This window comes from Xiphophorus hellerii, chromosome 18 (genome assembly GCF_003331165.1).
Source record: "Xiphophorus hellerii strain 12219 chromosome 18, Xiphophorus_hellerii-4.1, whole genome shotgun sequence".
Classification (NCBI taxonomy): Eukaryota; Metazoa; Chordata; class Actinopteri; order Cyprinodontiformes; family Poeciliidae; genus Xiphophorus; species Xiphophorus hellerii.
Genome location: NC_045689.1, coordinates 5,419,019 through 5,445,722, shown reverse-complemented (window position 1 = coordinate 5,445,722; position 26,704 = coordinate 5,419,019). Strand labels below are relative to the sequence as shown.

Genomic DNA, 26,704 nt, shown 5'->3' with positions numbered 1-26,704 from the left:
GTTCTACTTTAACTCATCACATGAGAATTCACACGGGTGAGAAGCCTTTCTCATGTGGGAGCTGTGGAAAAAGTTACAGTAACAGAAGTAGTTTATCTCGTCACATGAAGACTCACTCTGATGAGAAGCCATAGGTCCAAAACAGATCAGATCCAATTTTCATCTAATCTTATGGAATATCTGGTCTCGCCCAATGCCTCCTGTTGTTAAGAGTGTTGGATTAATGATCCTTTTCAGTTTCATTGTCAAATTGTTGATTTTATGGCTTTAATAAAAGTGATCTGTCTTCTTCTCACATCTTGTCTCTTCAGTGACCTTTCATGTTTTCACTTCTTTTTTGGCAACATGAACCTTTTTTTCACAACACAGTTATTCAGGGTTGTATCCAGTCCTGAACATTACAGGTGATTTTGGATACAGGACCGATGACCAACTAATGAATTCTAGACAAAGTAATGTTGAATCACCTCAAAATAAAGAGCAGGAAGCTCAATCAGATACATCATCCACAATGCATGCAGCACTGCCAACAGTAGTTCAAACACCAGTTCCATCCAGAGGTGCACCACAGACAAACTCAAGCTCACCGGAAGATGAAGGTCCACCTCAATGAAACTATAGCATAATTAATAAGCATGCAAAGAGTATGCAATCATCAACATCACATGCAAATGCAGATGGCTACAAGTCAGCTGGCAGACATTCTACATCAATGCCACCAATTCCAACCGGAATTCAAACCACTAATGTTGGATGCTCCTCAACACGGACAGTTGGAAATAATAAAATTCTTGACTGCTACCAGTCGGTCATGCAGGAAGTCGCAGAAGCGGAGATGCTTATTGGTTAAGCTTAAACCACAGAGGCATTGATTTGCAACGTGATGAAAATCAGACACTGATACAGGAAGTGGAAAAGGAAATTGATGAAAGCCTTGCACAATTAGCTGAACAGGAGCCAGGATGCGAAGATGACCAAGACAGAGCAATAGCTGGTCCATGTACGAGCACACCTGATAAAAAATCAACACATGGCCCCAAAACAAAAAGAATACAATTTGAGATCCAGACCTGACATACGCAAACCTGATCGTTACGACCCCTCAAAGCAATTACCAATCATATTAAAAGGAGACGTTGCTCAATACTTACCATTTGCCTCGATGGATCTGATCGGGTTAGTCTCGCGGCTGCCAGACATTCATGACGGTGCAGGAAAATGGATAAGAGTACTAGAAGAAGAGACAGTTGGCAAAATTTTGGCACTGGGAGACATCAAAGCCATTTTTGCAAAAGTTCTCGGAACTGCCACCATGCAGAACGTTTTGAAAAACCATCCATGGACGCTGCAAGAACGAGCAGATGGAATTGAATTTAATGTAGGCCGGACGGCAATCTGGGCTGCCTTGAGGGCAGAATTTCCTAACAAAGTGGACCCTGTCGCCAGACAGCTGAGAAGGTGGAAGGAGGACATGGAGTCTGGTGTTAATGAATTTCCAATGATTGCAGCTGTGTTTCCGTGATGCCACAACCAGTGCGCACCAAACTCGAAGACGTGGTGGCTCTGATGTCAATGCCGCACAAGGAATTTCGTGATCATGTGGTGCGTGCAATAGAAAAATACAGAGGAGATGAACATAAACTCACTGACCAAGACAAAAACATTCAAAGGAAACTGGCTCAACTGCAACTTGGAGAACTTCAAAGTAGCAGCAAGACAAGGACTCAAGCTGCAGTGGTGAGGGGAGACCAACATCCTAGCCCGAATGTAGCCAACCTTCCTAACGCAGTGAGTACAGCTCCACAGATGTATCCTCCAGCTCCACAAATAACTCAACCTTCTCAACCAGTGGTGAATGTTTACCCACAACCATGGAACTGACGTCCATTTGTGCCTCGAGGAAGACAGCAAAGAAGCCCCTCATGGCCTAACAGAGGACGAGGCGGTCCAACCAGAGCACCCGGAGCATGCTGGACATGTGATGTTTTTGGACATCGCTCTGACCAATGTCGAAATGGTGACAACTCATTCCAAAGACGGCCGCGTGGTAGAGCCAGACCAGGTCCACCAACAGCTCCATACAATCACCAAGTAGTTCCTTATAAACAACAGGAAACTCCATACGACTCACAAGGAGTCCAATACGATTTACCAGTTCAACAAAATTCACCAGCTCAATACAATCCACCGAATTTTGGATACTAAGGATGCCCAGAGGACCCAAGGGGAGAAAGTCAGTACCCAATTCTAACCACAGGTGCGGACGATGAACCAATATTGAAAATTCAAATTGAAAACAGAGAAACTCCAATGTTGGTCGATACAGGAGCAGCTTACACTTGTAAGTGTAAGCAAATGCACAGAAGCACGCATTTAACCCCGCATGAAATGCTAACTGGCAGACCGATGCCTGTGCCGCAATGGAGGTTACCTTTTAAAGGACCTTCCCTTGAGCAGTTGCAAACTGAGTTGAAAGACTATGTTGAACAACTAACTGCTATCCATAGAGCTATCTATTTGCAGGAAAAATCCAGAAGTCCAGAGTCGGCAGTGTTGGAGCCACTGGTGAAGCCAGGCGATTTGGTGTACATCAAGGTGTACGGACGCAGATGGCATGAGGCCCGATGGGAAGGACCTTATGAAGTCAAAAGAGCAACCCCAACGGCTGTCCAAGTAAAAGGAAGTGTCACTTGGCATCATTTGACTCATTGCACTAAAGTTCAGAATAAGGACAGAGTTAAACTTGAGTTTGACAAGGAAAATGAGCAGAAGCCTCGTAGCAATGAGACTGATACTGATAACTGTCCAACTGTGGGGTGAGCCATGCAATGGCAGCGACAGCAGAGACGAACTCATACAATCTGCAGCCGACACCATGGGACAAACCGACCACAACGAACCAGAATGACAGAACATGGACTCAAGGACAGCCTCCAGGGGGGACAAACGGTGACTTAGAGACGACTGCTCTTGTGAAAAGATCCATCTCCAATGAAAAATACAAGTACCACACAACTTATAAAATTCCAGACAAGTACATGCCAGTGTTCTTTCCAGCAAATGTCAACTTAGATGTTTCCAAGAAATTAATTCGTAAAACTAGACATGTGCACTTAGAATGGAAATGGACAGCAAGTTTAACAGAGACTGAATTTCAAGCAAAGTTAGAAACAGAGTATGAAACCCATGTGAGCTATGCTAACTGAAAACTGTGTAGCAAGGCTAATACAAAACAGAGGGACAGATATATTATGGATCAATGTTCAATCATTATGTACATTAGAGATGACGGATTTGACATAGAAGTGAAAATCGGAAGACGGTGCAGTAAAGACAATGATTTCAAACATTACATGATAATGATAAGCCCTGACACAAGTAGCTCAGTAACAGGTAAAAGTGATTTAGAACGAGTAAAAGACACAAAGAAAACAGGTACAGTTGAACTGATGAACGGCAGAGTTAAAATACATATTTCAACTGATGATGTAGGTGACGGCATGCTAGGAAGGCAAACAATTATCTCAAGAATAGTGTTAGGAAATGATCGTCGCGAGATGTGTAGATGGTTCATGAATTTGGGGAATAATGTATTAATTAACGGAACAAAAAGACACAAAATGTAACTTAAAAATCACAAAAACAATTTGCGGTTGGACAATTGAAGCAGATGTTTTAGCCTTTCGAGTAGATAAATCATATGAAATAAAAATTGAAACAGCTGCCAACGGTATAATGGAAGAGACTAGGGTAATCTGGAGTTTACCAAAGGTAGACACAGAGGTAAGTAACTGTTTAACACTCTATAGCTTCACTAACAAACCCATTACAACTATACCAATTACAACTGTTAAGTCAATCATCACTGTTAAAACACTCAAAACTGTTACCAGTGAAGCTCATACAACCATAAAACCTAATGCAGATTAAAGATGATGAAGGAAATCCACAAATAAGTAAAGCACTTAAAGTTGTCACACCTGCGTCTCTTATAGCAACTGCAGAAGAAGCTCAGTTATAATTAACAACCTACAACGCTAAAACAAATTACCACACCAACAAACGCCAATAAAGTAATCGAAACAAATGAAATGATCAACAGTAGTGAAGATTTGGATTTTATTCAAACAACACCTGCGCAAAACCAAGTGTCTAATATGTCAATTTCAAATAAATATGGATGTTCTGAAAAAGAAGGTTGTCATGAATACCATGGAGGTCTAGATAAATTTTATAAGGAAAGACAGGACAACAAAGTAACTCCAAGAGCCATGCATAAACTTCAAGACGTTCAACGGACCTCTTTTCGACCAAGAGGAGATCCACTTTGGCAAAGAGCAATTCAGAATACATGGTATACCTGGTCCTGGTATACTGCGAGAATTAACACAAAATGACTGCATAGTTTGTACTGTTGCTCCTGGAGCAGCATCAATTGTTATTCCAGAAAAATACACTTCTAAGGAGTGTGCAATTAGACAACGACAAAGCTGTAAGGAAGGTAAATTTATTCCAGTGCTTGATGTAGTAGCATTCTTTATAGTGCCAATGTGTGGTATGAATTGCAGATTATTATACGGTTCACGTAATTCACACCTTTATTTAGATAAATGGGCAGGATGGAGATATGAATCCGTTTGCGCTGACTTTAATATGACCACGACACAAACTGATCCTCCAGTGAATTATGAGGTAGATTATGATGCAGAGTATGAATGTTTTGCAAATGGAGGATTTGAAAATGATGGAGGAATACACGTAGGAAATACAACAGTTCGATGTAATGTTACTTGGGTTTTATCTTGGTTTAAACATGCTGACATAACACCACTATTTGTTACAAAACCTATATGGTATCAAAATCCAGAATTTACAGAAGAAAACTGTGAAAATATTACTAGGGCTATTCCCACACTATTTTTTCTAGGTGATCAGACATATCCAGTGGCAGACAGCTACTGGATATGTGGTGATGATGTTTTAATCAACACATTGCCCCTAAAATGGGTAGGCCTTTGCACCCTTGTTCGAATGAAAGTACCAGTAACAGTGTATGAAGGAGTTGCAGACACAGTAGGAATGCGCCACAATAAAACAAGGCTTCGTAGAAGCCTGGGGGATTATGGATTAAATGAAGGAGTATATTTGGATCTTATAGGTCAACCAAGAGGGATTCCAAATGAATTCAAAGCACGACATGAAGTCGCTGCAGGAATTGAATCTTTTATCATACCCATGATCACAATTATTAAAAATGTTGAATGGATTAACTATATTTATTACAACCAACAGCGAATGATAAACTTTACCATTGAAGGATTTATGGCCCTAGGAGATCAACTTCATGAAACAAGTAGGATGACAAGACAAAATAGATAACCATTAGATTGGCTCTTGGCCAAAATGGGCGGGGTTTGCCATATGTTTGGCAATGAGTGTTGGACGTTTGTGCCTACACATACCTTGCCGAAAGGTGCATTTAGAGTAGCAATGACCAAACTGAATAAACTGAAGGTGGAATTTAAAGAAAATGCAGGAAAGAACAACTGGCAATGGAAAGGTCTGGAGGAAATTTTAGGTGAATGGGGAGCCTTAGCAGCCAAAATAGGAATAACTATAGTGGTAGTACTAATTACTATTTTTCTGCTTGTGTGTTGTGTGATCTCTATCATGAGGAAATGGATCGTGGGGACTGTATACAGATGGATGACCAAGGACAGCGGACATCACACGGACTAATGCACTAGGCCGCCTGGACCGATGAACCCATGACCGATTCAAAGGACTGCTCAAGGACATTTCGATGCCTGAACTAAAAATGTTATGTTTGTTCAATGATCTAAGGAGTTCAAGGATCTGAAACAGAACCTGGGGTGGAATAAAATGGACTCATGGGAAAGACACTGTTCGTATACACCATTACATATATTATTACACAATTATATACAATACAACACAGGTGGCCTACACATAGTTAGTACATTAGGAACACATGTGAATGTGAGTGAGCATGAATATGAGTGAGGATGAATGAGAATGTGAGTGTGAATGAATATGTAAATGTAAGGAAGTGCGTGAATGAGCACAAGCATTAAGCAACAATGTTATTTCTATGAAGACTTGTTTATGTTTAATCAATGTATTGGGATTATTAAATTAGTTAATTCACTCATAATCATAGTAACTATAAAATTTTCTATCCCATCTGCAAGCTAAGCAGACATGTAGCCTACATGTTTGTTGCTACATGTACTTGGTACATGTACTCGCTTTTTGGCTCAGCTCTCGCTCTCTCTTCACCACGACGGACCGATAAAGCGCCCGCTTGACGGCAGATGCTGCGCCAATCCACCTGTCGATCTCCCGCTCCCTTCTTCTCCCATTCGTGAACAAGATCCCGAGATACTTGAACTCCTCCAATTGGGGCAGGACACCCTCCACCCCCCCCGACCCAGAGAAGGCACTCTACCCTTTTCCGACTCAAGACCATGGCCTCGGATTTGGAGGCACTGATAGCCATCCCAGCCGCTTCACACTCGACTGCGAACCGCTCCAGCGAGAGCTGCAGATCACGACCTGATGAAGCCAATAGAACCACATCATCCGGATAAAGCAGAGATGAGATCCCAAGGCCACCAAAGCTCAACACCTTGGCTGCGCCTAGAAATTCTGTCCATAAAAGTGATGAACAGAATCGGTAACAAAGGGCAGCCCTGGTGGAGTCCAACTCTCACCGGAAACGAGCCCGACTTACTGCCGGCAATGCGGACCAGACTCTGACACCGGTCATACAGGGACCTGACAGCCAGTATTAAGGGGCCCGGTACCCCATACTCCCCGAGACCCCCCACAGGGCTCCCCAAGGGACACGGTCGAACGCCTTCTCCAAGTCCACAAAACACATGTAGACCGATTGGGCAAACTCCCATGCACCCTCCAGGACCCTGCCGAGGGTGTAGAGCTGGTCCAGTGTTTTACGACCAGGACAAAAACCACACTGCTCTTCCTGAATCCAAGGTTTGACTATCCGATGGACCCTCCTCTCCAGGCCCCCTGAATAAACCTTGCCAGGGAGGCTTTGGAGTGTGACCCCTCTATAATTGGAGCACACCCTCCGGTCCCCATTTTTGAACAAGGGGACCACCACCCCAGTCTGCCAATCCAGGGGAACTGCCCCCGATGTCCATGCAATATTGCAGAGCCGCGTCAGCCAACACAACCCTACAACATCCAGAGCCTTGAGGAACTCCAGGCGGATCTCATCCACCCCCGGGGCCTTGCCACCGAGGAGCTTTTTAAGCACCTCGGCGATCTCGTCCTCAGAGATTGAAGAGCCCAACCCAGAGTCCCCAGACTCAGCTTCCTCAATGGAAGACATGTTGGTGGGATTGAGGAGGTCTTTGAAGTATTCTGTCCACCGACCCACAACATCCCGAGTCGAGGTCAGCAGCACACCATCCCCACTATAAACAGTGTTGGTGCTGCACTGCTTCCCCCTCCTGAGACACCAGATGGTGGACCAGAATCGCCTCGAAGCCGTACGGAAGTCTTTCTCCATGGCCTCTCCAAACTCCTCCCATGCCCGCCCGAATTTTTGCCTCAGCAACCACAGGTCAGATGTTGAATGTTTTGTGTTCCCTTGTTATATAAGTTTTACTTAAGTAGGTTTAGTCCAGATACAAATTTCTGAATATTGAACTTCCTTCCTGCTGCAGGAGAACAGAGACATTTTATCATAGATACATAGACGGATAGATTTCCAGGAGTCTGAAACATGTCTCTGCTCCTTCCTGGCTCCTTCAGACTGCAGTCTCCTCCTTTAAGCTGCCTTCAGCTCTGGATCCTTCATCATGATGGTTGTTTTCTGGTCCAGACTTCTGGTTTCTTCTGGCCTGGAAACAGAGGATGGTTCAGCTTCAATGCAAGAACTTTCCCAACTGAACACATCATGCATGATACATGCAGTACCTTAAAGTAGAGGACCAGGACTGATCCCAGCATACCCAGCAGGACGACAACCAGACTGATGATCAAAGCAGTGGGAGAGGCTGAAACTGAATGAAACAGATTCAGGATCAGCTTTCATCAGATGAGTCCAGCTAGAAAATAATCTTATAGACCATTGTTTTCATGCTGCCTGAAGATCTGATCATGAACATTAATATCATAAATCCTCCTCTCTGACCTCATGAATGAGGCAGACAGCTGCTGGTTCACCTGAAGCAGAACTTTTCCTCATGGACTCCATGACTTTGCCTGAGACAGTGACGTTGAGAGGCTGGCTCATAGAGGAGAAGTTATAGGAGAAAACGTAGACGTGGTAAACGCAGCGGTAGGTTCCTTGGTGGGCGTGGCCAGCAGCAGAGAACAGGAAGAGGGCTGAGTGATTAACAGCTGGCAGGGTCTGGTTCTGAGTGTAGTTAGAGGTGCTGAAGATGAGCTGGAAGGAGCCGCCTTCATACTGAGGTCTGATGGAGCAGATGATGCTGAAATTTGAGCCAATGAGGAGCTCAGACCCCTGCTTTCTGCCTGTGGAGACCCCGTCAGTGGAGGAAGAGAGGAAGATGAGCGGCTCAACCAGCAGACCTGGAACGCAGAGGAAACACAGAGACAACTGGATCTAATCTGAGGTGGAAAACAAGATGGCATGCATGAGAAAGAGACAGGAGCTGATCACAGACTGGTTGCCATGGTTACTAGTGTAAGACTCGTGGGTGTCCAGATACTGTGATTCTCCTTTGTAGAATAATCCACAGCTCTTTCTCAGTGTCGAACATTTAATTTCTTTTCCGCTACTCCATCAGCTGTCACCACACTCAGCTGTTCCCCTATGTTCGCTCCTCTCCCCCCATCCGGTAAGCCTTTCAAAATAAAACATTTCCAAAACATTTTACATTTTCATAACTCCAATTTTTACTCTTACACTACTTCCCTTACAACAAAAGAAGCGTCCCCGCTTCAAACATAGCAAATAAAATCGGCTGATTTAGTATAACAAGAAAACAACCATTTTCATAAACCAGAATTATACTATTATGTGATACAGGAATGAACTGTTAACACAGGGAAGAAAGGAAGAGAATTTTTTTTTTTAAATCACAACGTGACTTAAAAAAAAATCCTGAACAGGCATCAGAGTAATCAAAAGACATATCTTAACAGTGAAGAAGAAGAAAAAAAAACCCTTCAGAAGTCAGGGCTATACCTGTCTGGAGGACGAATGGGGCGCCCGGACCTAGTTTGTAGTTTTACTGGGGGTGGAACTGCACTGACTGGTGGGCCTGCTACTGCAGCTGGAATACTGCCCTCACCTTGACCTCTAGATTGAGTAACATGTGCCATGTCAGGTGTCCCCATAGTACTATACTCAAATGTCCAAGGCCTAGAACCTGAGAGGGCAGTTCGAGGGGGGGGGTCCAGTACATGGTGGAGCATCTGTCACAGATGTCCTGGCTACAGGAGACCTATACGGCTTGAGATGGTTGTAGTGTACAACTTTGGGTTTAGCTCTGGGGTCAAGTTGGTCTAACGCCACATAGTCAACACCCATGTCTGCCTCGAAATCCAGCCATTTTAAAACTTTGAAAGGACCAGTCCATCTAGGAGCCAACTTATGCCTAGACAAAGCGGGGATGTCAACCCACACTAAATCCCCAGGATCATAAGCTTCATGTCTCACTTGTCTGTCATAATAGTGCTTCTGTTGTAAGGCGGCAGCAGCAATGTTAGCAGCTGCAGTGTCAAAAGCAGAACAGAGTTTGTTTAGGACACTAGAAGCATACTCATTAGGTGCACATGTAGGTGTTTGCCTATTGTTAGTGGGAGCACTAAGGAAATGATCGGCTCGTAAACGAGCCTCCTTACCATAAACCAAAAAGAATGAGGTGAAATTTGTAGTTGAGTGTACACGAGTGTTGTATGCAAACTGAACCTGCTTCATGTGTTAATCCCACTCACCCCCTTTTGAATAAAGATACTTGGCTAACTGGTCTTTTAGTGATCTGTTAGCCCGTTCCACCATTCCATCTGACATTGAATGATATGGAGATTTCCTTGTTTTGTGTACACCCATACTTGAACACAGACATTTAATGAGGTCTGAGTCAAACTGACGTTCCTGGTCTGTGTGTAGGCTGTAGGGAACACCATGACGACAAATGTAGTCCTCAAACAAACACTTCGCTGCAGTAACGGCTCTCTGATCAGGAAGCGCATACAGGTTAACGTACTTCGTGAAATAATCCATTACAACAAGCATGTATCTGTTTCCATGAGTAGTGTTAGGTAAATTGTATATATTATTATCAAATATTTGTTGTTTCATGTACCTTTATAATGTTCTTGTCTTATATGCCTTTATTTGTTTCATCTTAGCATAAAGAAAGTTTCTGTGTTGTAGAATTACTTTGATTCCTTTCTCAGAAGGCCTCTCTGAGGAAGAGCAGAGAAACTGTTTTCAACAGGTTTATCACTCAGCAGAAACCTCTGCATCCTTGACCTGTTAGATAGCTAGAAAACCATCGCTGTGAAGACGTACAACTTGCTCTGTGTTATCCTGTGTCTGGAACAGAATAATCTAGTGTGTAGATACCATGTGTTTTGTTAGAGACTAGCATTTGCGTTGCAATTATGTGATTGAAGTGTTTTCCCCACCCCTTTGAGACGCTCTCTGTAACAGGGATCTGTCAAGAAAACCCGAGCTCATCCCACTTCCCCATTCTGGAGATTTAAGTTTAACAGTAATAATAAATAAAGTTATCTTTAAAATGAATCACTCAAGTAACATCAAGGCCCAACAGTAGACTTAAGTGTCAATAAAATAAATATGGTTGTGTGTGTTGTTTTTGTCTCATGCAAACTTTGCTTTAAATCTACTTTTTTCTATCTAATCATAAGAAATCATAGTCAGTCAGAGAGAGACATGAAACAGGAAAAGCAGGTTTCCTGGAAAAAGAGGAAGTAAGTTTCCAGCCTGCAGATTTATAAAAAATAGCTGAGACTATTCCTTATTTTAAAGCATGAACGTATTAAAGAAGAAAGTCTAAACATTTTGAGTAATTTGATAAGATTCAAAGTAAAATACTTATATTAATATTGATTTACTTATAATAATACTTACACTAAATTTGTGGGAACACTTACAAGAAAAACAAGTAACTGTAACTTTGGTATCAAATAATTAGAATCGTGGATTATTCTTGGTTTCTTTTCAGAAAAAATCTCTAATAACTCACATTAAGATTATAATAAGAATAATTAATAAGTTATGGTTATAAAATTATAAATGATTGCTAAATCAGAGAAGCTAAAGAAGTTGTAAATGTGATCTTGACATTGAACTTGAAATGGTATAAAAAGGTGTAACTGCAATTAAACATCACTGATATGTTGGAGGTAGATGGTAGGTGAAAGGTGAAAGGATAAGGGGAAAAGGGGAACTAACAGGAGAGCAGAGATGATCAGCGCCTTATTTGGAAACAGATTGAACAACGTAAATGTTTCAGAGAAAAGGTTGTGCAGGCAAGGGACATAGGAGGTTGATCAACCCTCAGACATGAGCACAGACATCAGGACATAATGTCTCTTAAGACAGTGATGGATATGAGATCATCTGTCTAAGCAGACAGCCAATGAAACAAGCACAGCAACAGTGCTGACCAATGCAAATGCACCAAAAGGGTGGATAAACCATATAAAAGGTGGGTGCAAAAGAGGAATCTTTGGTTGGATCCTGTTAGGTAAATTGTATATATTATTATTATCAAATACTTGTTGTTTCATGTGCCTTTATAATGTTCTTGTCTTATATGCCTTTATTTGTTTCATCTTAGCATAAAGAAAGTTTCTGTGTTGTAGAATTACTTTGATTCCTTTCTCAGAAGGCCTCTCTGAGGAAAAGCAGAGACAACCATTTTCAACATGGTTATCGCTCAGCAGAAACCTCTGCATCCTTGAACTGTTAGATAGCTATAAAACCATCGCTGTGAAGACGTACAACTTGCTCTGTGTTATCCTGTGTCTGGAACAGAATAATCTAGTGTGTAGATACCATGTGTTTTGTTAGTGACTAGCATTTGCGTTGCAATTATGTGATTGAAGTGTTTTCCCCACCCCTTTGAGACGCTCTCTGTAACAGGGATCCTAACAGCAATAAAAAGGGAGAACGGACACATATGTTTTCAGAACAGAAGAGATGTGTGACTGAAAACATCTCTGGCTGTTCTCCTCGCGAGTACAAAAGAATCTAACTCTTGTCTTTCTTGTGTTTGTTTAATCTGTCTCAATAGGTGTTTAAACCTGGCATTTACTTGGTCCTTCGAGCCGGATGCCAACATACCGGAAGGATTCCGGCAGGTCTGGTCGACCCCAGTACAGACCGTGCGCACGGCAAGTTTCCTAGTGGAAACTTATCAGGTCCTGTTCAAGGGCTGGTGCTCGACCTGCCTGCTGGGATCTGACGGTTGACGGTGCTCGACCACCTCCGTGGTTCCCGCGTCCTTTGCCTCCGCCCACCATGTGGGTAGCTTTTTGTTGTTTTGGACTCTGGCCCCCCGCCCAACGCCCCAACGTTCGCTCCTCTCCCCCCATGTAAAATGTTTTGAAAATAAAACATTTCCAAAACATTTTACATTTTCATAACTCCAATTTTTACTCTTACACTAGCATGTTTATACATGATTACCAGCACCTTTATGATAGATCTATAGTCTGTCAGTAATATTTAAACCAGTTTTAGTTTCTTTCTCCTCAAGGTTTCAGGTTCTTAGTTAAAGGTGACGGTTTCTCTGCAGACATCTGGAACCTGATGGAAGAAACATTTTAAAAGAAATAAATATGAGAGTTCAGAGTTACCTGAGCAGATGAGCTCATGGCTCTGATCACTGTTTTCATCATAAGGTAAACAGTTCTTTAATGAAGATCCTGACTGGAAACAGCCAGACCAGATCCTCCAAACTGGTCCCTCTGAAGCTTCCTTTGACTTTCTTGCTGTAACAGCAGAACCACAGTCCAGTCCCGCACAAACTGCAGCAGCTAAGTTCATGTTCCAGTAACTATCCATAACATCCACTGGTCTCCACTCTTCTTGATATAACATCTCCAGTCTCCCGGCACATCGGCTGGCCTCTCCCGCCAACCTGATGTTGTCTTGATCTGAGCAGAGACAGAGAGTTCATTAATGAAGGAAGTGAAGCAGTGAACAGCAGCAGGTCTGCAGATCCTCCTCTACCTGAACAGGTGAGTCCAACAGCTTGACCAGGTGAGCAGCTGTTTCTACCTGAACTCTTCCTGCTGCTGCACTTCAGCAGAGCAGACTCACTGCCTTCACACAGGAACTCTCTGCTCCCCACTGGAGCCTCTGCTTCTCCATAGAGCGCCCCCTGGTGGACTGAAGGAGGCCCACAGCCAATCTCCCTGCAGACCACCTCTGCATCCTGCAGGTCAAAGTCTTTTTCACACACTGAGGACCACGACTGGTCGGTCTTCACCTCCAGTCTGCCTGAGCACCGGTTGGTCCCTTGAACCAGCCTGACTGAGTCTGTGGATGCAGAAAGAAAAAAGGTTTAAAATATTTCAGAACTTTATTTTTATAGATACACATGGAAACATCTCTGAGTTTGATAAAAACTAAAGGCCAAGAAAACCAAACTAGAAAAACTCAGAGCATCAAAGGTGAAGTGAAACCGACTGTACCTGGAATTTTATCATTAATTTTTTATCATTATTCATTTTATCATTCAAAAATATCAATTTATCATATTTATGGGACATAAACATGTTCATAAACTCATTAAATGTCAAACAAACCTTAATCTCTGTGAAATTGTTAATATTTCAGTGGATTTAAAAATAAATGTGGAAATATGCTGAACAGCGCCCCCTAGTTCAGCCAGGCCAACAACCATAACAAACAAAAGGTTTTCCTGCTATTTTCACTAAAAACAGGAAGTCCACCATTTTGGATCAAAAGTCATTTTCGGTTAATTTTCAGGTTTTGAAAATGTCTGATTTCCTTGAACTCCTCCTGGGATTTTGATGCATCGACTTCAAAGCAGCAGAGATTAAAAGTTATTAAAATGATGAGTTTTTGTTCATCTATGTGGCTAAACTGAAAATTTATCTGGATATTTAAATTACTTTAGTTTCTCTCTCCTCAAAGTTTCAGGTTCTTAGTTGAAGGTGACGGTTTCTCTGCAGACATCTGGAACCTGATGGAAGAAACATTTTAAAATAAATAAATATGAGAGTTCAGAGTTACCTGAGCAGATGAGCTCATGGCTCTGATCACTGTTTTCATAGAAAACTAAACAGTTCTGTAATGCAGATCCTGACTGCAAACAGTAAGACCAGATCCCCCAAACTGGTCTCTCTGAAGCTTCCTTTGACTTTCTTGCTGAAACAGCAGAACCACAGTCCAGTTCAGCACAAACTGCAGCAACTGAGTTCATGTCCCAGTAACTATCCAAAACAGCCACTGGTCTCCACTCTTTTTGATGTATCTTCTCCAGTCTCCCGGCACATTGGCTGGCCTCTCCCACCAACCTGATGTTGTCTTGATGTAAGCAGAGACAAAAAGTTCATTAATGAAGGAAGTGAAGCAGTGAACAGCAGCAGGTCTGCAGATCCTCCTCTACCTGAACAGGTGAGTCCAACAGCTTGACCAGGTGAGCAGCTGTTTCTACCTGAACTCTTCCTGCTGCTGCAGTTCAGCAGAGCAGACTCACTGCCTTCACACAGGAACTCTCTGCTCCCCACTGGAGCCTCTGCTTCTCCATAGAGCGCCCCCTGGTGGACTGAAGGAGGCCCACAGCTAATCTCCCTGCAGACCACCTCTGCATCCTGCAGGTCAAAGTCTTTTTCACACACTGAGGACCACGACTGGTTGGTCTTCACCTCCAGTCTGCCTGAGCACCGGTTGGTCCCTTGAACCAGCCTGACTGAGTCTGTGGATGCAGAAAGAAAAAAGGTTTAAAATATTTCAGAACTTTATTTTTATAGATACACATGGAAACATCTCTGAGTTTGATAAAAAATAAAGGCCAAGAAAACCAAACTACAAAAACTCAGAGCATCAAAGGTGAAGTGAAACCGACTGTACCTGGAATTTTATCATTCATTTTTATTTCTGCTGAATTTATCAAATTTTTGGGACATAAACATGTTAATAAACTCACTAAATGTCAAACAAACTTTAATCTGTGAAATTGTTAATATTTCAGTTGATTTAAAAATAAATGTGGCAAAATTACTCAACAGCGCCCCCTAGTTCAGCCAGGCCAACAACTATAACAAACAAAAGGTTTTCCTGCTATTTTCACTAAAAACAGGAAGTCCACCATTTTGGATCAAAGTTAATTTTTTGTAGATTTTCAGGTTTTGAAAATGTCTGATTTCCTTGAACTCCTCCTGGGATTTTGATGCATCGACTTCAAAGCAGCAGAGATTAAAAGTTATTAAAATTATGAGTTTTTGTTCATCTATGTGGCTAAACTGAAAACTTTATCTGGATATTTAAATTATTTTAGTTTCCCTCTCCTCAAAGTTTCAGGTTCTTAGTTAAAGGTGACGGTTTCTCTGCAGACATCTGGAACCTGATGGAAGAAACATTTTAAAAGAAATAAATATGAGAGTTCAGAGTTACCTGAGCAGATGAACTCATGGCTCTGATCCCTGTGTCTACCATAAGGTAAACAGTTCTTTAATGCAGATCCTGACTGCAAACAGTCAGACTGGATCTCCCAAACTGGTCTCTTTGACGTTTCCTTTGAATTTCTTACTGAAACAGCAGAACCACAGTCCAGTTCAGCACAAACTGCAGCAGCTGAGTTCATGGTCCAGTAATGAAGCCAAACAGCCACTGGTCTCCACTCTTCATGATGTATCATCTCCAGTCTCCCGGCACATCGGCTGGCCTCTCCCACCAACCTGAAGTTTTCTTGATCTGAGCAGAGACAGAGAGTTCATTAATGAAGGAAGTGAAGCAGTGAACAGCAGCAGGTCTGCAGATCCTCCTCTACCTGAACAGGTGAGTCCAACAGCTTGACCAGGTGAGCAGCTGTTTCTACCTGAACTCTTCCTGCTGCTGCAGTTCAGCAGAGCAGACTCACTGCCTTCACACAGGAACTCTCTGCTCCCCACTGGAGCCTCTGCTTCTCCATAGAGCGCCCCCTGGTGGACTGAAGGAGGCCCACAGCCAATCTCCCTGCAGACCACCTCTGCATCCTGCAGGTCAAAGTCTTTTTCACACACTGAGGACCACGACTGGTTGGTCTTCACCTCTAGTCTGCCTGAGCACCGGTTGGTCCCTTGAACCAGCCTGACTGAGTCTGTGGATGCAGAAAGAAAAAAGGTTCTTCAACATTTTCGCTCAATTTGGTTCCAGTTTGTTCAGCAAAGCTCCAATACAGAGCAGACTCTGTGTGGAGGAACCAACCAACTAGTGGAGAACGGGTGGAGAGGGGAGCTGGGCAGAGTTTTGTTATTTTTAAATCTACTGTTTAATATTCTTTGCACTTTTAGCATCTGCTTATACTGCAGGCCGGCCCTGGAGATGGGTGGGAAAAAAACTTAAAACAAACAGAGAAAATTACACTACAACATCACAAAGAACCTATGAATTATCAATTATTAATATTTCATCCTTGTCTTCTACAAAGCAAATGTGAGGACAGATTTAATCACAGAATAATAGAAAACTATCATCTTTTTACACTTTAAACTTAATTTGTGGAGGAAGTTCAATATTTGATCAGCTTCTTCTCAATGACACTGAGGTTTTTATAACCCTGAATCTGCTCCACTGGTTCCCCTTTAATCTAATCAAACTTCATTAAATCACTAACCTGGTAAAAACCAGCCACTCTGTAACTACACTTTGATTCATCCAGAGAGTCTGGACTGTGTTGAGCTTTTAAATTTCACCCAGTTGCTAACGTTTGTCCATGACATGCAATGCACCAGATCCACACTAAGAAGTTTACTGGAAGTTTCCTGGGCTGTAAACATGTAGAAAAAATCAATTACCAAGCACTGTTAGATGGAATCACTCAATCAGGTTTACTAGCATATTGTGCACAATACAGAGAACATATAAGAGGATCAATAGTGAAACATTTCTGATTGAAAACTCTTTCAGGCAGAGACAGCAGGAGTTTTATACCAAGGCTGAGGGAGAGACGCTCTGGTTCTCATGCAGCTGCAGGAAAACATCTCCCAACCTTGTGCTTGCAACCCAAACAGCTTCATTTGGTGAGAATCACTAGCATTTAGAATGAAGACAATACAACCAGCAGATATTACCTTACAATAATTTGTCCACCACAAAACAGAGAAGAGCCGTTAAAGTTAATTCAATATTTGGAAGTGTGGCCACCATGGACTGAACTTCCTCCACTGCATTGCTAAAACTACAGAGACTATGTTTCTAAAATAACAGAAAATAAATCATCGTTCAAACTTCTCCTTCTGTTCGCTGATTGGTCCGGTAGAAAATCTACCAGAGTGAATCCAGGTGAAGTGGAAGAAGCCCAGACTGAGCTGGAAGTGAGAATTTTTTTAAAGTGGAGTTGGAAGCAGAACAGGAAGGCAATGGCCAGGATATGAAATCACCTGAACAGACGATCTCTACATTGTCGTTCTCATCTCTTTGTAACGACACCACAGATCCACAGTGGAGCTGTCTGCAAGCTCCAGCTGCTGATGTAAAGTCCCAGTTCCAATCAGTCACTGGTTTCCAGTCTCCCAGATCCTTCTTCTCCAGTCTGCCAACACAGCGACTCCTTCCTGCTACCAGTCTGACTTCATCAGACAGCGCTGGAAGAAACAACATTTACATGTTGGGTTACAAAAAGCAAAGACAGATTTAGGATGTGTTGACAGGATCCTGTTGATCGTGTTTATTTGATCTTCTCTTGTTTCTTCCTCCTGTTAGAGGCAGAGCTATCATGGATGGTTCTGATCAAAGCATCTTTATGTTGGAATGGCCTAGTTAAAGCCCAGACTTTAATGTTATTTACCCTCTGTAGTAAGACCTGAAATGTTTCTTATTATTCACCTTTTCTACCCATTTATATTTTATGTCTTTACTGAGACCAACCAAAGTTAAATTCATTGTTTTTCTTTAAAAAGTTGTCAAATCCAACAGATTCTGATTCTGATTGCAGAGCGATCAGAACCAGATTCAGATTCTGATTCTGATTGCAGAGCGATCATCATTTTGTGCCTCAGCTGCCTTAAATCAGGTTCCAGACTTTAGCTTAACAACTGTCTTCCTCCAGAATGTGTCTGACCCCTCAGCAGTATGAACAGAACCACATCTGGGTGGATCACAAAAAAATCTACAAAACACAGAAATAGTGAATGCAGCAGTCTAAAATCAATAATTAAATTCATAAACTCTCTGCCACCAAGTCACTAAACTGGTTCAGCTGAACTTAAGATGACTGTCAGCAAGAGGACTATTAGTTACTGACTTCATCACTGAGCAGAATATTGATGTTTTGTTCCTGACAGAAACATGGTTGGATATAATAATGACTCATCTGTACTAATTGAATCAGCGCCTAATAATTACAATTTTTAAGTGAGAATAGGAAACATAAAATCTGAGGAGGGGCTGCTACAATACATCAGGATTCATAAAAACTGTAAGAAGGTTGATTTTGGTCATTTTAGCTCTTAAATATCTGGGAATTGAGGTAAAAGGCCATAAATGAGCTCTGATGCTAACTCTATACAAAATCCCATCATATGTGGAAAACATCTTTATTGACTTTAATGGGTTTTTATCTGTTATATGCTTTGATTATGACTGTTATATAATTGTAGGACATTTCAACATCCATGTTGACGAGCCTGAAGACAGAGGGGATTAAAATCTGTGATATTCTTGATCATTTTGGTTTAATTCAGCTTGTTAACCCAGCAACACATAATCAAGGACACATTATGGACCTGGTTATCAGTCAGGGTGTGAATATTTCCAACGTCTCTGAAACTGATGTCGCCCTGTCTGATTAATTCACTGTTATCTTTGAAACCACAACAACCATCAACTCATTAAGGAAAACAGCTACTGTCATAAAATGTTGTTTTACTGACAACAGAGGAAAAACTTTTAATCAATTAAATTTCCCCACTTTGCCTTCATGGTGCAACCTGTAGATGAGCTGGTAGATAACTTCCATCATAAGATCTCAGAGATCATTGATTTAATTGCTCCCACTAAAGTGAAGGTTGTGACTGGAAGGAACAAAATGTGTGTAAACATTTAGATCTGCAAGACAACTCTGTGATGGGGCCGAACGTAAATGGAGTGAAACTCAACTTCATGTTTATTATGAAATCTGCAACGTCTGCACTAACACATTCATAGAAAACACTCTTTGCAGAAATCATAAACAAAAACATGAACAATGATTGAGCTTTATTTGCCACAGTTGACAGGCTGACAAACCACCTGACCTGCAATCAAACTGGACCTGCCCATTTCTTTAGAGAAAATAACAGGATTAATCTGCACATCCACATTAAATCCAATATTAATGCTTTACCTGAACATAACAATGCAGAAAAAATGTCACAATTTTAAATACTCAAATATAAAAACTTAGAAGACATTATAAATAAATTAAGCTCCTCTTCCTGCTGTCTTGATATCAAACCCACAACTTTTCTTCAGAAAGTCCTGCCTGTCATTTCATCTGATCTGATTCAAATATTAAACTCTTTGCTCTCATCAGGTTTTTTCCCCCAGCAGTTTTCAAACCACTGATATAAAAAATAAAACGATCTGGACAAATCATTACTGCATGTAAGAGCCATATGATTGAAAGAAGCAATTACTGATGTGGCAGGAGAACACGGCTTTGACACTGGGGTGGTGGGTGTGTCAAGGTGGGCGTGACTGTCACTAAGGTACGAATGGGAGGCATACTGGCACGCTGGTTTTGTATGTATGAGGAAGCGGGTGCGCCGGTGGTGGTCGTAATTCTGTTGATCATGTTGTAATGTCGCTTATTGTTGGCACCATTGTATGGTTTAGCCTGGTCAGTATGTGTCAGTCCTTGTAAAGTCTGAAGTATGACAGTCAAGTATAAATTGATAATTGCATCAACCTGAAGCAACTTGGAGTGTATTGAAGCACGCGTCGGACAGTTTGAAATTCACCGTGTTAACCCAGTGCGGCCCTCTACAACACCGCTAGTTTGCCGCACATTTACTGCAGAATCACAGGCCGATCTCCAACCTTTCATCCATCAGCTAAATTATTGAAAAGCTGTTTCAACAATTAACTCTGCAAAACAACCGAAACTCTGAGTTCCTTTAAATCTGGACTAAAAACCCAGCTGGTCAGATTTGCTTTAGAAACATAATAAATGAAACACTGAACAACATTTTGATGTGTAACGACGACACTTTGACAAAATGTACTGTTTACTGGTTTACTGTGTGGTGTCTTTAGGACTTTTTGTGTTTTTATGACGTAAAGCACTTTGAACCGCCTTGGTGCTGAAATGTGCTTTACAAATAAACTGATCGATTGGTTGATTGATTCTAATCTGCAGCAGGCGAGTTCCACATCCTGCCTGAGACACTCCCACGTCAGACGGAGCTCAAACGTTTTCACCAACACAACCAGCGGTACCAGAAGCCGGTCCAATGACCGTGGTGCTACTGGGCTCGGTTGGCCAGCAAACGGGCCTGACCAGAACCTCATAGAGAACCTGTGGAGCCAAGAGGAAGATGAGAGAATTCATGCAGAAGGAGCCATTTTATGTGGCTCCACCTGTTTACTGCGCAGATTCAGCGCTGGTGCAGAGTTTCTGCAGCTTCTCCTTATCAATCAATCAATCAGATTTATTTTATAGCACATTTCAGCAACAAGGCAGTTCAAAGTGCTTTACATCATAAAAACACAAAAACCAACAATTCTTGATTTTATTGGCTCCTTAGCAGCAAGTAGACAATATAAACATCACTAACTGTGTAGCAGCAGCTCTATGATCTGAGACTAGAAACAGTTTCCAGTTTTTTGTTTGTAAAATTTAACATGTTTATCAGTCGATCATCTTTAATTTGAACTCTAGTGAATATTAGTGTTTTTGTTTGAAAGTGGAGTCCTACCTGAGCTGCAGAGACACAGAAGCAGCATCAGAGCTGTTTGGTCCATGTTTCCTCTGGATGTGGAGTGAAGCTTCGTCTCTTGATGTGATCAGGATGTGGCTCCAAACTCTGAACACTTCCTACTTTAAGCTTTTTTATCTGCTACTTCCTGAACGTCACAGTTCAGGTCTTTGGCTGCTTTCAGAGACAACGCCTCCTTCCTAGGAGCTGATCATGAAGATGGGTTCATACTGGGCCTACTGGGATTCAGGGGTTTCACCAGTCTCTGTTGTTCCTGTGTTTAGTTCAGTCTTTGTTCTGCATGTGGCCGGAGTGGATCCAGGTGTGTGATCCACTGAAGGGGAACCTGATGTTGTTGGCAGCAGTAGCTCAGCTTCCCTCCAGGAAGGGGTCACAGCTAAACAGAAATGAGCCCAGGTGTAGCTGCTATGAAGAGAAGAAACAGAGAGAGAACATAAACTTAATGTCAGCAAAACCTGCAGACATTCAAGGATGGAGAGCAGTAGGAGAAAGAAGCAGAGGAAGGAGAAGTTTTCAGTTTGTCCTCCAGGAGGATTGATGGAACATCTTCAGATTATAAATCTGGAACATTTAAAAAGATTTTTTTCTTGAGACATTTTTCTGTCATTTCATTTCAGTTTTAGTCTTTGACCATCAGAGCAGAAAGGCTTCATAGAGGCAGAGAGAGAAATCTAAACATTAATCTGGATGTTCAGCCTCTGTGTGCTGGCGTGAGCATGCTGAGTGATGCTAATCTGGATTGAAGCTTCAGCAACATTATCAGCTTTGTTGCAACATAACCAGGTTTTTCAGGGTAAATCTAAACTTTAGATCTTCAACTGGAAAAAGTTGTTTATTTCAAAGAGCTGAGATATTTTAGGCCCATTGAACTCAAAACATTTATTATTTAGAATATTAAACACTACCAGCCCCTTTATGTTGCTGCAGCAACATGCATTTATATTAATGTAATATTTTTGTAAGTCTTGTATTTGTATTTTTGATCATTAATAATTTAAATTCAGTGTACAGTTTAGTGTCCAGACCAGTTAATATGCAGAAAAAATGCAGTAAAGTTAAAAAACTGCTGATTTATCCTGTTTAACTCACTATACTTTGGTTGTCTTCATCCAAGTGAAGGATGGTTGTCAAGTTAAATCAGCAAACCCAAAACTTTTGAATGCATTCACCATCTCCACCCAACTGGCACACTCTGCACAAAGAATCAAGCGCACCCACCCCTTTCACTGCTGGAGCTCAGCAGCCAAATCTATCAGGTAACCTGGCTCACCTGAGCTAAACAATGATCTCTGTTCAGACAAAGAACCTCAAGTGAAAGTTTCCTCCAAGGCACCGCTGGTAGGAAATCGACATTATTTACACTTTACATGATTCAGAAAAACAAATTAGACTTATTGTTCCATGCAATAGTTTTTATGTGTTTGGAAAGTGAATGAATAAATAAACTGCTTGGGATATAGTTTATTTATTCATTCACTGTTAACTTACAAGTAAATGATTAAATCATTACTCAACAAAAGAGAAACCATCTTAGTGTTTAACCTACTTTAAAAATTATCCTTTTGTTAAAAATCCTCCTAATCTGTCAGATTTCTGTTGCCAGTTGAATCTATTATGTAGTTTCAAACTAAGGTCCATTTATGTGGCAGCATACTAAGGCTGTTGTAGATAAAGACAAAAAATAAACACATTTCTAACAAAAAAATCCAGAACTTAAAAAAAAAACGTGGAAATTTCGACTTCAAAGGTTGAAAGTTTTTTTCTTTCCAAGTTGTTTTCCAGAAAATTTCTGAGATTAATTTCAGTTTTTCCTTTGCAAATTTTTGACTTTTCAAACTCACAAATTGGCTTTTTTTTCCTAGAAAATTTTCAAGTTTTTGGCAGAAATTTATTTTTCTTTTTTTTAATCAACGGCCAAAATACAATGTCATACATTCACAGCAGTCCTGTTTGGTCCACTTTAATTGAATTCAAGTTTGTTTTCCTAGTAAGAGGACTACAGTGCAGGGCATTCTGGGTAAATACAAGCAAAACAAACATGCTAGCCTAGCGCTACCAGGAGAAACGGCTCGTGGTCTTTAGCCAAAAACAAGAAAAATCTTCCAACCTCTAAAATCTGACGCTACTCCATCTTTGTTTACATTTCATGAAAAAGGAAGTTGCGCTCAGTGACTTCTGCAGAGGTTTTTATGTTGTTTCCTTCAGTGGTTGTTGGTGCAGCGCCCCCACAGGCCAGGAGGGGAACAGGTTTTTCAAAGGGTTTGATTCAGTGCGGTTTGAAAAAGTAACGCTGCAGCTGGAAATGGAACAAATGTTGCAATTTTGGTCCCAAATCGAAGATAGAAAATAACTTGATAATTGATAGATATGTTAAAGTTAATAAAAACCTACTTTATAAACAGAATGTTTACATTTTTTTCTTTTTGATGAACGTTTCTAATGAAACTGTTTAAGATTTCTAGATTTTTCCTTGGTTGTAAAAAGAATAAATAGAGTATTTTTGCTTTGTTTTAAAGATTTAGTGTTTACAATTGTTAAACTTGATTCTTACAATTCAGAAAACAGGAGCAAGAAAAGGAAATGTTGCAGACAGACTTAAACCTTGTTGCTGGACTTCCGGGAAGGCAATGGAGAAGATGGACTCATAATTTCGCTGCTCCACCAGACCCACAATAAACAGCCGACAAAGTAATGAAAAGTGATAAATATAAAGTTATATATAAGTATGTATGCGTGTGTGTATGAGTATAGATATGTATGAATATTTATATGTATAGGTAGGATTCATTTATTTATTATTATTTGTTTCATATATATATATATAAAACATGTATTTATAGACATATAGATGTTATATAGAGTCGACACAGGGGGGCAGAATTTCACAGGGGAACAGAATTGCGCACAAGACCTCGACCTGAAAAGCTCTCTACACCAGGTAGATTCATCCATGGAGGACTTAAAGAAACGAATGGAGGGGCTGGACAGGAGACTGACTGAAGCGGAGGACAGAGTAAGTGCAACGGAAGACAGAAACATGCGGCAGGAGAGAGAGCTGGGACACTTGCTAGAAAGAGCAGCTGTACTCGCTGCTAAATGTGACGACATGGAAAACAGACTCCGCCGTAATAACTTCAGGCTGTATGGCATTCCAGAGGGAGTGGAAAAAGAAGATATTGTGAACTTTCTCACAGACCTTCTGAGCACTTCTCTAGAGTTTCAAGAAGAAGTTGTCATTAAACTAGAAAGAGCACACAGAGCGTTAGGCCTAAAGCCGCAACGGTGCCCCCAAGATCCATTATAGCCCGGTTTTTGGACTTTAATATAAAACAAAAAGTGCTACTACAAGCTTGGAAGCAAAGAAACATAAAGTACCAAGAGCACACGATTTATTTCGACCATGACTACTCACCTGACTTGCAGAAGAAAAGGAAAAAGGTCCGAGAGAAGCTAAAAGAAAAAACATTAAAGCCCAGCTGAAACTCTTCATGAACGGTGGCACAAAACTCTTCCCCTCGCTCCTAGCAGCACACGCTACACTGAAAGATCTTGGCATTGAATCATCCCTGGAGGACAGAGAAATACTGGAGGAGGAGCTGTCACGGGAGGGATGGACAACCCAGGGAAAGAAGAGGAAGAGCCAACGGCTAATGGCTCTCAGATGATTCTCAGATGATTCTGATCTGCTGAGATCAGAGTTATCAGTCTTTAGGAGACCCACCTTAATGAGACAGAACATAAAAAATCTTAGAACAGCATGGGCAGGGCAGGTTTACAGTGTTCATGTGAAAGGGGCAGATGGAGAGGAGTTGCCATCTTATGTCGCAGATCACTAGGCTTCGTTGTAGAGAACAAAAAGGGACGCTACATTCTGGCTGTAGGTACAATTAGAGGAGTGAGAATATCCCTCTTAAACATTTATGCTAAGATGATCCTAGCTTCTTCAAGGACATTTCAGCTCTTCTGACAGCAAAAGCTGATGGATTTATACTAGCTGGAGGGGATTTTAACTGTGTGATGAACCACAAACCGGACAAATACCCATATGAACAGAGACCAGTGACCCAGAAGGCTAAAATTCTGCAAAGTTTGATTGAAGAAATGGGGCTAGTAGATATATGGCGTCAAAGCCACCCCAAGGCGCATGATTACACATTTTTTTCAAAGGTCCATGGAAGCTATTCCAGAATAGATCTCTTTTTTGTTTTAAGGGGGGGTGCACATAAAGTTACAAATTGCCATATTGAACCAATAACAGTATCAGACCACGGTCCAGTTGTTATGGCAATAAATTTAGAGAACAATAAACAACCTCAACAGTGGAGAATGAATGTTTCACTTCTAAATTATCCAGAAATGGTTCAAAGAATTAAAAAAGACTGGACTGAGTTTATGGAACACGACAAAGGGGAAGTATCAGTGGCAACTCTGTGGGAAGCTGGAAAAGTTGTACTGAGGGGGAAATTAATCTCTTTTTCATCCCAAATCAAAAGAGAACGCGATAAAAAACAAGTAGAGTTGGAAAATCGCATACGACAATTGAAGGAGGAGGAGGAACATAAAAAGACTAATGATGAACCTACTTTAAAATCTCTTGACAAATACAGACAAACACTGGATATCTTATTGACGCACAAGGCAGAGGGGGCTTTACGGTTTGCTAATCAAAAGTACTATGAATCGGAATAGGGCCAGCAGGCTACTAGCATTTCAGTTGCGCAAGAAAAAGGCAGATTGCACAGTGGAAAAGATAATGAATCCTTTCACAACGAAAATGCTGTCACATCCTAAAGACATTGCAGAAGCTTTCTCAGCTTACTATGAGACACTTTATGATTCAGAGGAAATAGATAGTAAAATAGAGAAGATTAAGAATGTATTGGGTGAAATCAAGTTACCAAAATTAACTGAAAATGATGCCAAGGCAATGAGAGATCCAATCACAAAACAGGAAATTGAGGAGGTCATAAGAACAATAAAGTGCCAGGAGTTGATGGATTCCCTGCAGAATTTTATAAGCATTTTAAAGCTGAGGTCACGCCTCTGTTACAAAGGGTATTTAATTACGCCCTCACAAATAAGGACCCCCCAAAGTCTTGGTCAGAAGCAATAATATCTATAATTCCCAAAGAGGGCAAGGACCCCATAAATTGCTCGTCCTACAGACCAATAAGTTTGCTGTGCTGTGATTTGAAAATTTTAACTACAATACTGGCAAACCGAATTCAAAAATGCATCCACACAATAATTAAACCAGACCAAACAGGGTTTAAATAATATTAGGAGAACCTTAAATGTGATCTGTGGCGAGACAAAAACAGGATCTTTCAATGCTTCTCAGCATTGATGCTGAGAAGGCATGATAGGGTGGACTGGCAGAATCTGAAACACACACTGGCAACAATGGGATTTCATAGAGACTTTATCAAATGGATTGATGTGCTATATTCTGGACCCACATCCAAAGTACGGGCGAATGGATACTCAAAGAAATTTGGTTTAAAAAGAGGAACTAGGCAGGGATGTCCTCTTTCGCCTCTACTATTTGCTATTAGTATCG

The 26,704-nt window shown here is 41.3% G+C and overlaps 1 protein-coding gene across 4 annotated transcripts; it reads right to left on the bottom strand.

The window, feature by feature from the left end:
- Positions 1–7,656: 7,656 nt before the first annotated feature.
- Positions 7,657–24,725, bottom strand: LOC116707487 (scavenger receptor cysteine-rich type 1 protein M130-like). 4 transcript variants are annotated; one of them, XM_032544848.1, is made up of 8 exons: positions 24,557–24,725; positions 21,124–21,549; positions 17,608–17,811; positions 16,017–16,325; positions 15,641–15,940; positions 8,218–8,586; positions 7,969–8,054; positions 7,657–7,892 (listed from the first exon to the last, which is right to left on the bottom strand). In XM_032544848.1, the coding sequence occupies exons 2-8, from the start codon at positions 21,167–21,169 to the stop codon at positions 7,800–7,802; spliced, it is 1,407 nt and encodes a 468-aa protein (XP_032400739.1). In that variant the 5' UTR covers positions 21,170–21,549; positions 24,557–24,725; the 3' UTR covers positions 7,657–7,799. The 4 variants fall into 4 exon arrangements, with proteins under 4 accessions (XP_032400739.1, XP_032400740.1, XP_032400738.1 ...); XM_032544849.1 differs by lacking the exon at positions 15,641–15,940 and adding an exon at positions 14,258–14,551 and having other exon boundaries at positions 24,557–24,724; XM_032544847.1 differs by lacking the exon at positions 15,641–15,940 and adding an exon at positions 12,853–13,152 and having other exon boundaries at positions 21,124–21,546; positions 24,557–24,724.
- Positions 24,726–26,704: the final 1,979 nt, after the last annotated feature.

Bases quoted from the DNA above. Each gene is read 5' to 3' on its own strand.
- LOC116707487 (XM_032544848.1), bottom strand. From the start codon at position 21,169: ATGGACCAAACAGCTCTGATGCTGCTTCTGTGTCTCTGCAGCTCAG. The intron at 16,326-17,607 runs GTGATTTCATAT...CTGCATCCACAG, and splicing joins TGTAGAGATCGTCTGTTCAG to ACTCAGTCAGGCTGGTTCAA. The intron at 7,893-7,968 runs GTACTGCATGTA...CTCTGTTTCCAG, and splicing joins TCCTGGTCCTCTACTTTAAG to GCCAGAAGAAACCAGAAGTC.